The 10,768-nt window shown below is 36.6% G+C and overlaps 2 protein-coding genes across 3 annotated transcripts in view; one reads left to right on the top strand and one right to left on the bottom strand.

The window, feature by feature from the left end:
* Nucleotides 1–1,906, top strand: LOC129720910 (kelch domain-containing protein 4). Its single transcript, XM_055672814.1, has 3 exons — nt 1–273; nt 341–1,580; nt 1,676–1,906. Exons 1-3 carry the CDS (start codon nt 160–162, stop codon nt 1,837–1,839), a joined length of 1,518 nt encoding a protein of 505 aa, XP_055528789.1. The 5' UTR covers nt 1–159; the 3' UTR covers nt 1,840–1,906.
* Nucleotides 1,907–3,549: 1,643 nt separating this feature from the next.
* Nucleotides 3,550–10,768, bottom strand: part of LOC129720911 (TRPL translocation defect protein 14) — a 28,761-nt gene continuing 21,542 nt past the window's right edge. For both annotated transcript variants that reach the window (XM_055672815.1, XM_055672816.1), the window contains 5 exons: nt 7,337–7,465; nt 6,924–7,274; nt 6,534–6,861; nt 6,294–6,475; nt 3,550–4,213 (listed from right to left, as the gene is read on the bottom strand). In XM_055672815.1, coding sequence (XP_055528790.1) covers nt 4,149–4,213; nt 6,294–6,475; nt 6,534–6,861; nt 6,924–7,274; nt 7,337–7,465 — 1,055 coding nt within the window. In that variant the 3' untranslated portion in view covers nt 3,550–4,148. The remainder of the gene's footprint in view (nt 4,214–6,293; nt 6,476–6,533; nt 6,862–6,923; nt 7,275–7,336; nt 7,466–10,768) is intronic.

The raw sequence follows: 10,768 nt of genomic DNA, 5'->3' as shown, positions 1-10,768 counted from the left end.
TGCACACCACATGGTGTAGCACCGTCACAAAACGACACTACGTTCATCTTCGTACTTTCTTTCTTGCCTTCAGTCAACAGCTGCTGATCTATCTTCCACATGTGGTTTGTTGTTTATTAATATTACTCTGGCTGGTATTTATAATTTTAGTGATAAACAATGGGTAAAAAAGATAAAAACCAGAAAAAAGGCAAAGGAGCAGAAAAAACAGCAATGAAGACAGACAAAAAGTTAGCTGCAAAACAAAAAAAACTTATTTCGAAACTTGGAGAAGTATGAAGTTTATGTCAGTTTACCGGTTGTATACCTCCGCAATATAATGTTTATTTTGAATTTCAAGGATGATATCGAATCTATCGTTGCAAAATACGAAATAAACGAGAGCAAATCGGCGATTGTAGTGGAATCCATATGTCCTCCACCTTCTGCTCGAGTAAACTTCTCTATATGTTCCCATCCATACAAAGAGGAATTATTGCTCTATGGAGGAGAGCTCTTCAACGGTCAAAAGACAGTAGTTTACGGAGAGTTTTATTGCTTTAACATAGAAAAAAATGAATGGAAGGAACTCAAAGCTAGTTCCAGTCCTGCTCCTCGAAGTGGTCATCAAATGGTATCTGTTAGCACAGATGGTGGACAAATTTGGTTGTTTGGAGGTGAATATGCCTCTCCGTCACAACTGCAGTTTTACCACTACAAAGACATGTGGGTGTTCAGAATTGCCGAGAAACAGTGGGAAAAAATAAACGCTCCGAACGGTCCGACCGCTCGAAGTGGACACCGGATGGTTGCATCAAAGAAAAACATTTTCGTATTTGGGGGGTTTCATGATAATAACAGCTCTTATAGATATTTCAACGATTTGTATGCATTCTCACTGGAAAATTATGCTTGGTCGAAAATAGAAACAAAAGGAGTTCCACCTCCACCGAGATCTGGCTGTTGTATGATAGCCAACCCAGATGGTAAAATCACAGTATGGGGTGGTTATTCAAAATCTTCAATCAAAAAGGAAGTTGATCGCGGAATTACTCATGCTGATATGTTTTCTTTAACAGTAGACAAATCTGATCCCACGGCATACAAATGGACTAGTATCAAACCTGGTGGCAAAAAACCTCCACCACGAAGTGGAATGAGCGCTGTAATGGCAGCGAATGGTAAAGTATACGCTTTTGGAGGGGTAATGGATACCGAGGAGGACGAAGAAGATGTACGAGGAACGTTTAGTAACGAACTTCACATATTGGATCCGTCTTCACATACGTGGAGGAAAGTGGAGCTCACATCTAAAAAAAAATTAACTAAACAAACATCTAACACTGAATCAACGGCAGCGTCCGAATCAAAAATTGACCAAAAAACAGTGGTTCACGATGACGGTATATTCACCACTTCAATCGGTGGGCCTTCCAACGATATGCCTGTCAGTCAAAACGACGTCGAAATGCTTGATCTTCCAGGACCTTCGCCTCGAATGAATGCAGGCATGGTTATATGTAAAGGCAACCTTTACGTGTATGGAGGTTTATATGAGAGTGGAAGTCGGCAGTACACTTTGAGCGACTTTTATTTCTTGGGTAAGTGTACACCAAATCCGTTATCAATTTTGAACAGAAAGGAGTAAACCTAAGATAGTATAACTCAATAATATACATAACATATTCAATTACAGATATCCACAAGTTAGACCAATGGAAAACTTTGATCGCTAACAGCTACACGGAATGGCTTGGATCAGATAGCGAAGAAAGTTCATCCGATGATGACGATGATGATGGCAGTAATGACAGTTCCGAAGAAGATGACGATGATAGTTCCGAAATGGATACTGATTAGATGTCATCTCTGGCGGTTTTATTGCTTACATGTCAATTGTTAATAAAATATCATCCGCAAGCCACAATGCTCTAGATTTACTGCTTTCAGTGAGACATATTTATTTCATTATTTGAATCAATAGTCGAGAAAATTCGACACACGACAAAGGGCTTTATCTTTCTTTTTATATTAGTCCTTTATAACATTGAAATCGACGGTATTAAAATTCTAATTATCTCTGCTGTGTTTCCCATGAAAGACTGCAATAACCCTTGCATGACCTTTTGGCTTCGTATACATGTCCCTTCATATTAGTATACATACCAATCATATTAGGCTGAGCAGGTATGATGAGTAAAGTACTAAAGTCGCTTTTTACGCGGGGATACGTGCCGCGTAAAAGGAAACCGCATAAATTCCGGAATCCACGTAAAAAAACCACGTAAATTCCGGAATCCGCGTAAAAAGCGACCTTAGTGTACTTGTATCAGAAGAACCCATTAAAAGCACCAGCCACAGAATACTCTAAAGCAGTGGTTCCTATACGTGGGAAATTAAGTTTTTCTTCTAGATACCCCTCTGTAAAAGCAAATTTTCAACTCTTCTGCGTGTTAGGAATTAGGACCAAGATGTGTAACATTTTGGACTTGCAGGACGATATGAGACTGAGAAACGTAGCCTCATATTGCAAAAATTGCATCTGAAATTTATTTAAGGGGGCCACGAAGCTCTGTGCTTCGCAAAAGGGGCCGTGTAGTTCTTTTTTAGCGAAAGGTGCCGCGGAACCAAAAAGGTTGGGAACCATTGCTCTAAAAGAAGTAATGGTAAGATTTCACATACGTTAGTTTTCAACGCACAACGCCAACATCCACAATAAAATCACATAAATAAGGATCTATAAAATTCGGACACATGGAAAGCAAATCTTTATAAGGTGACAGAGTTCAATGTTTGAGTATTAATTGATTTGTGCAATGGAAAATTAATTTTCGCAACATTTGAATCTATACGCACTTGACTCTTGTACACGTTTCCTAGATGATTCATTGCGAGACGGCCGAAGGCCGCGAGTGTGCGCCGGCGACTCGCCGTCGGAAGCGCCGGCCACTGCGGGGGGCAGCCCCCCCGCAGAAATTGCCTCTGTATAGGTTCGTTCGTTTTCCTAGGTTTACTGACTCGTAGGGGTGATCCCCTAGTTTAGTCCGAACCGGCGAGAGCGAGTAAGGACAGCATACATCTCAGACAATCGAGTCGACCGTAGGCCGCAAGTGTTTTTTTAGAAATGAACTGTGAATTTCAGCCTTATGATTTTTCAGCTTTTCGTGTTTTTCAGCCTTAGGTAGCTTTCAGCCTTTCGAATTTCAGCCTTTCGTGTTTCAGCCTTTTGAGTTTCAGCCTTTCGTAGTAGACCCATCAGGTTATCAGGTCAGGTTACTTTCAAATGGTCAGCGTGCGATCAGATCGAACCAAGCTTTTTTTTTAAATGAGTTATTAACACCAGTGAATATGAAAAATAATATCATCTCTAATATCATCTATCATGAAGAAACGAAATCATTTGAAGAGTTTATAAAATTCTTTGTAGTAGCTTGTAGAAAACAAGTGGGTTAAACTTTGAAAGCCAATTACTCGAAATAATGTTTTTGACGCTTGGTTTGGTTTGGCTGCACGCCGACCGAATGAAAAACTACACACATAAAAATTGCAACAGTTAAAAAATACATACGATTCATGTTGATTCATTTCTATTTATTCAGTTTATTTTCCAAAAAGTCTTTTACTAGCACTCGAAATGAAATCTACAAAAAGATGCTTGTTGTTTATTGACGGACTAGCTTCAAATACATGTAGTTTAACTTCCTGTGATTGTAAAAATACCGTTTAGTGAAGTGTTAAGTTTTACTTGCTTTGAGATTAAAGCTTGCTTCTTGTATTGTTTCCCAGATGATTGGACATTTCACTTGGGATTAAGTATCTTTGCTTTGTGTATCAATATGCTACGAAATCTGATTCATATATGCTGAAATGGTGTATATTTCAGCAAGACTCAGCTGCAGACTGCAACAATTGTATATACCAAATTATTTATCACTTCTTGTAAAACTACAGTTTAACGCGAATGAATAACATAAAAAGACTGCCAGTTTGGTTGTTTTTCAATAAAGTTATTTATCAATTGCTAGATCATTTCTCTAGAATTGCTCACCTGAATTATGCATGATAAATAACAAAACTACATATATCGAAATGGTACTTTAAGCGTAAAAAAGTAGGCAAAAGGATTGAAAATCTATAGGGGTACAACTTCATAAAACACGTATAAAATATTACGCTTTACCGTTTATCATTTTATGAGAACGCCCTTTTGCTCTGAAATCGCCTTCGTCTTGATCTAGAATTTCAAAAGAAAAAAAAAGAATTTTGAAGCCTTGCCAATCGGGAAAACTGAATAAATTAAAAACGAATTTAGAAACACAAACGCAAGCAATACGAAAACAACGATGTGAAGGAAAGTTTTAGTTGTAGCAATTATATATTTAATATAAGGTTAAAATAGGGTTAAGAATAACTTAAGAGCTCCAGTGAAGACGATTTTATGAGCATAAAAAAACAGCTCTAACGTTGACGAATCACCATAAATTATATTGAGAATAGAAGTCGTATGCAAAGCCAATTATAATGACAATAAATTTGTTAAGAGACAAAAGGTTGAGTATGGCAAGTTGTCTTGGTTCAAGGCTCTGCTTATCTTGATAGCGCCTTGAATTTTTTTATGTTTCGACGCTAAGGCGCATTTTTTCAACACATGATTCTGAACAAATCGTTCTGTGTGATAATAAACAGAGATACTTTGGTATCAAACAAGAACCTACCATCCTATAGTTGGCTCCGTAAAACATTAATTTGTATTGTGCCGTGCCAAATAAATGTTGTGTGAACAAAAACGATAGAATAATGAACTGCTAATATTGGTATTAAATATAATATTGGTATACAGAATCAAATAAATTTTTGAGTTGTGATTATCCTGATTGTCCTAAAATGGTGGAATTAGTGACAATGCATACATTCTAGCTATCGAGTTATGTTTTCAATCTCAAGCATTCCTTATATCTCAACATAACTGAAAAGTTGTCAGTTATAAAAAGAACCTCCTGAAGTACCGTTTCTTATTATAGAAAAAAACTATGCCATACTATTATAAAAGGAAAAAAAATTATAAAACAGAATAGTTATGTACGAGACAAACCAGCATGGTTGATTTAAAAGTTCGTTCGTCTGTTGTTTTTTCTTTTTCTTTCAATGCTAAAGCGAACTTAAGCGGGTATCCTCATCAATCGGTGGTGGTTTTTCTTTATTCTTGTTTTTCGTGGTAAAAGCGTGACAGAGAAACAATCTTTTGTTTATATAAAGGTAAGTCTTGCGTGCTGCATCAGCAATTTATTCCAAATTACATTCGTTGTAGTCCGCCATTTTATTCTATTTCAATGAAATCAAAGATTATTTCTCTGTGTCACTTTTTGTCTAGAAAACCATTCCATTTCATAGTAACTGACAAGGAGATTCCTTTGAAGCAATTTTCTATTTAGAAGCGACCGATTGAATTACTCTAATAATTAATTGATCTACTGTCGATTTAAAAAAAGATAAAAGTGTTTTTTCCATGAGCATAATAATACAGAAATTATCGTGTATACTTCCCTGCGTATAAAAAAGTGCTTCAAATAAGGAAAATGTAGCAGAACAACAATTAAACTAATTCTGAAAGAAATGTGCAGTGCATTTGTTCTCCTTTGCATCGGTAGCGAGCATTAGGCAAAGTGAAACTGCAAACTGTACATTTCGTGACAGTCGCGTTTTTAGATTCCACTTATGACTCCTCCCTCAAATGTAGCCCTTCGTCAAAAATGTATCATTTGTCCGAAACAAAATAGAGATCATTCTTCAATGTTCAAATATGCAATGGTATATTTTTTTCCACGGGCATTTATATAAATTATAACCCAGAATAGCAACCAAGGTAGAACGCTGCAGTACAATAAGAGTACAAGTACAATAAAAAATCAGATTGTTGTTATGTTTCAAATTATTACCAATGCACTGAACCAATGGGAAGTCAGCAAGCAAACGCGTTGCCGAGAATAATCAGTTCTCATTATATAATGAAAAGACAAGTACGTCACACCTGAATACAAACTGCAAAGGAAGCCGTAGTCGATGAGCGGAATAATGAATTCTACAATGAAGTTAGGGAAAAAACTTAGATCACAGAGAACAACGTTAGGTAGCTCGAAATAACTAGTTAGTAAAGTAAAAGTACAAAGAATGGCATTGATAGAAAAACACTTATTTCATCTAGACACATGGGTAGCTTATTCTTACTCGCTGGAAGCCAACATGCATAGGTATCTACTTGTCGCTGTCGCTTGGGCCAGTATTGGTGACGCTATGACAGCAAACCGTTTTCTTACCATGGAGCGAATAGCAGAATTTTTTGGTATTACTCCAATCCTCTTTTAAAGAAAGATTAAACATAGAGTAATCTGGATGTCCAGTAACTTCCTTTACAATTTTCAAAAATTTTGGTAGAATGCCCTTTAGTTTGTCACCAGTTAACGAGGTATATGTTTCCAAAAAAATTAACCCTTTGCATCTGAAATCCATAACAATAAATGTTAGACATCGTTCAATACACATCTCAAATACAATACCTTGGATGACCCGGTTCCTTGTAAATATCCATCTGGAAATATTGATTATTCACTAAGAAACAACGTCGCTTTTTGTATATAGTGAAATGGGCATCATCCCGCTGTGTTAGCATGTTCAGGTAATCTCGGTGGGTGAGCTGTGTTTTCACCTCAATTGATTGACCATGTAGGTGAGGACGACGAATGGTATGGATGTAACTAAAATGACCATTCTGACCACGTTTCCGCAATCTGGCCTGTACCCGAGGTCCAGCCGATTGCAAGTAATGATGAACGACATCGAAGTCCTGAAACGCCGGGAAGGTGGAATCAGGTGGCAATTCCGACACTGCAAATATTACCAAAAGATAAAGGTTGCTACATCAACTTGAAGATTTGAGTTAAGCTTACCAAGAAATTTGACCTTTTTGGAAGTAGTTAAAAGTCGGTCACCAGTATCGATTCCAAGCTTTTGACAAACGCACTCAATCATTCTGTTCATTTTGTTCTCGAAATCAGTTGAATTGTCGATTACATCGAAATAAGGATGTCCAATCCAGGCTGCAGCTGATTTATAATCCAATTCACGGGCCAAATCAACACCCTCTGATCGACAAGCGTGATCTTCAGTCGAATAAAAAGCCTCTGCGCCATTAGCAGCCGAAACCATGTGGACGATATGGTTGTACCGATTATCACGCAATTCTACCGAGTTCCAGTTGTTGGTTTTCATCATTCTTTCCCATTTTTCCTTGGAAACAACTGTGTGCGATCAATCACATAAAATTTTCATCTAAAAACTTTGACAATAGGATTCAACTTACACGCGCTAGCATCCATTACACCACGATCGCAGATAATCAAACAGTTCCTGGTGCAAGATTTCCCAAGTTCAAAAAAGGTATTTTCGATCTGAATCATTGTTCGCAACAGATTTTCCTGAAACTTATACGCTGAGAGCATAAGAAAGTATAAATGAGTTAAAAGAGCAAAAAAATGAAATATAATTGTCAAAAATTACTGACTAAGCTAATAAAACAAACTAATTTTATGAACAATATAGTTGGTGTTGTTAACACTAATGTAATTTAGATTATCTCTAGTTTCCAAAACTCAAATTGTTAGTGAGCGATTTACCGATAAAACCAATTGTTATTATGTATTATAGTAGCCCAATGAAGATTATATTCAATCAATAACTTAACCCGCCAATTTTAATTATATGATCTACATGGTCAACCGAACAAAACTTAAGAGGGAATCCACCTTGGATGACTATTTACAGGTTGAAAGTTAAATCACAGACTAACAGTCATAACACATTGGACAAATTTTCAATAAAATCATCGTTCGGCTGATAACAGTTCTTTACTTTAGCACCATCTGCTGCCGTGTTCGCGCTGTGTCTTATGTCGTTTTCGTTTTCGTGGTGTAGCTACACTCGGACTACACTTTTGACACCTTAAATGTTTGATTTCACTTTCCGGACTACACTTTTTCTGTCCCGGACTACACCTGAAAAAAGCAGAGTGTACTGTAGGGAGTTACTAACACATTCACACGTATGTGTCAAAACTGGTTTGTTTTGGTTGTCGTTCTACGTGGTAAAGTGTCAGGTAATTTTTTTTAGCACAATTGCAGGGATGGACATATGGAAACGAGACAAAATAAGATGGCGATAATGACCAAAACAAAACAAATTGACAGCTATCCCTATTGCTACGCATACCAATGCAACTACACTGAAAATGTTTTATTTCAAGCTGCAAAGTGTAGTTCGGAAAAGTGTAACTACACCGCGAAAACGAATTCGACATTATATTTCGACATCAGCGCTTGCGAACGTGCATGTGTCAAAGCGAGAACCACAAAATAGGTATAAGATCGCATTGCATGACAGCGCCCCCAGGCGGTGTTGTCGCGCGATGACTGTTAGGGGCCATACACATACCACGTGGACGGATTTTTAACGATTTTGACCCCCCCCCCTCCCCCTCCGTGGACAACTGCCCATATTAATTCTAAAAAACATGTATGGACCGTGAACATTAGCCAAACCAACCCCCCCCCCCCCCAAAGCTGTCCACGTGGTATGTGGGCGACCTCTTATGCGATTGAAAAATTGAAATGATCTTTTTTTTTGTGACGATGTAGTTGGCTTCCAGCGTTACGTCTGTTAGTCTGTGGTTAAATTCAACGGAATTTTTTCAGGAATTTTATTCTATGTCAGAAAAAACCAATACACAAAACTGATTTTTGTAGTTTAGATTGTTATTATGATAAAAACAAATAACATCTGTGTTCTGTAGATGGCGCTGAAGTTGATATCTTTAAACATCGAACTTAACTTTGCACCTTGTCCTAGAAAAACCATCTATAACTATTCGTAAAGGCATATTCTACACTTGTAGAGAGAGGTTTTGAAAAATTTTCATTCTCTCGAAAATGGCGAGCTTTTGAATGTCCTAAATAAAAGGGCGCAAAACGTTTTGAATGAAATGATGAAACACAATAATATAATCTGATAAAACTGAGAGAGTAATCCTACACGCCGATTGTAAAAATATTTCGATAAAACTGCATTTAAAGGTTTTATATTCTTATAAATATATACTTTCATATACTATAACCGATGAGAAGATCTACTGCTACATTAAATACAGGAAACTAATCTAGCGCATTCAAAGTGTCGTTTAGGATAGAAAAAATCAATTTTTGAAATACCAAAGGTGGCGTTCCCCCTCAAAAAGATAATAATGAAACTCGACTCTCCGGATCAATTCAAACTCAAAATACGCTGACAATACTAATAACTAATCAGATTTCAGCTGCTGTTATTTCAATTTCACCTCAGGGAAATTCTTCATGTAGGGAAACAGCTACACTATTGATAAAAAAAACTGCTCAAATCGATCTTTCTGCTGAAGCAATCTGTATGAGAGCGCCAGAGGTTCACCTAATAAATGGCCTGCACATATGTAACAAATTGAAACCCCTACACCAAAAAATAGAATTAAATCTGTGAATTATGTTATCCCGCACGCATTACCATAATCTCTGAGGTTTAAAATCTAATTCTTATACTGTAAAGCTAACAACCTTCTTCTAGAAAATATTCTCTACATATACATCTCTCTTTATCAATGTAAACAAGGTAAAATAAAGTGCTCCACCTGTTTGTATCATTCTCGGTGACTGATGGTGTATGGCATCCTATGATAATTCAATTTTGAATTCGTTTGATTGACTGTAGACAACATTCAAAAAAGAAAGATTTTTTCTGAATCACTGGCTAAGGTCAAGCAAATATCATACAGACCACATGCACCAGCATGCACGCTGAGACATATTTTCTCAAAAATTTAGAAATGTAAAAAAAAATAGTTTTCTTGATGAGGAAATTATTTTCCTTCTTACACAGTAGTAAAGTTTCAATTTGGAAAACAGAACAAATAACTGATGACGTATTTTGAAAAACTTGGTGGTCACATGTGTGTAGTTCGACTCATGCGCCAGAAAATAAATATAGCTTCGAAGTAGCTGATAATGATTATCACATACATCTTTTCAACGATGTATGCGCATGGGGTTTATTCTGACGACACACCTTCCCTAGAAATCTAGCTAACACTAGACAAAACAGCTGATAATAAATAAAACATGTAAATTAATACGAATATACCGATACGTCTCCAAGTTGAGCGATTATAATTGACCCCACAGACAGCGAAATTTACAAACAACGTGTTCTAGCAGTACTTTTGTATGCAATAAAAACTTGATACAAAGTAGAGTAAGTGCAATCGAATAAAGCTTTTCTCTGTTGATTTTTGTCTCATTCAATACTCTACGTAGATGTTTGATTTCAAAATAATTAGAAGAATATTTTGCTAACTTTCTAATAACGGGATTCTTCACAACATAAAGCTAGAGAAATTATGACACCTGCTATTTTCAGCGTAGCAGTTTATTCTCCAAAACAGCAAGTTGGAAATATGATTGACACCTGACATAAAAAATAAAATAAAATTCTATTTTTGCACCCCGCGTTTATTTGTGTTGTAGCACTACAACTTTGAAAAAATGTAAAAGTAACGGTTATAGTAATAACATCGAATCGCAAATTATTGTTCAAACTATAAAGAGAAATTTTCTATTTTTTCAGCCATAATCTAACAGCACATCATCTGCCGCGAAGAAACCACACTGTTTTAATACATCGTTCTTCGTGCACAAAACAAGATATTTTGAAATCG

This window comes from Wyeomyia smithii, chromosome 2, assembly GCF_029784165.1.
Source record: "Wyeomyia smithii strain HCP4-BCI-WySm-NY-G18 chromosome 2, ASM2978416v1, whole genome shotgun sequence".
NCBI lineage: Eukaryota > Metazoa > Arthropoda > Insecta > Diptera > Culicidae > Wyeomyia > Wyeomyia smithii.
This window is presented reverse-complemented; position numbering and strand designations above follow the sequence as displayed.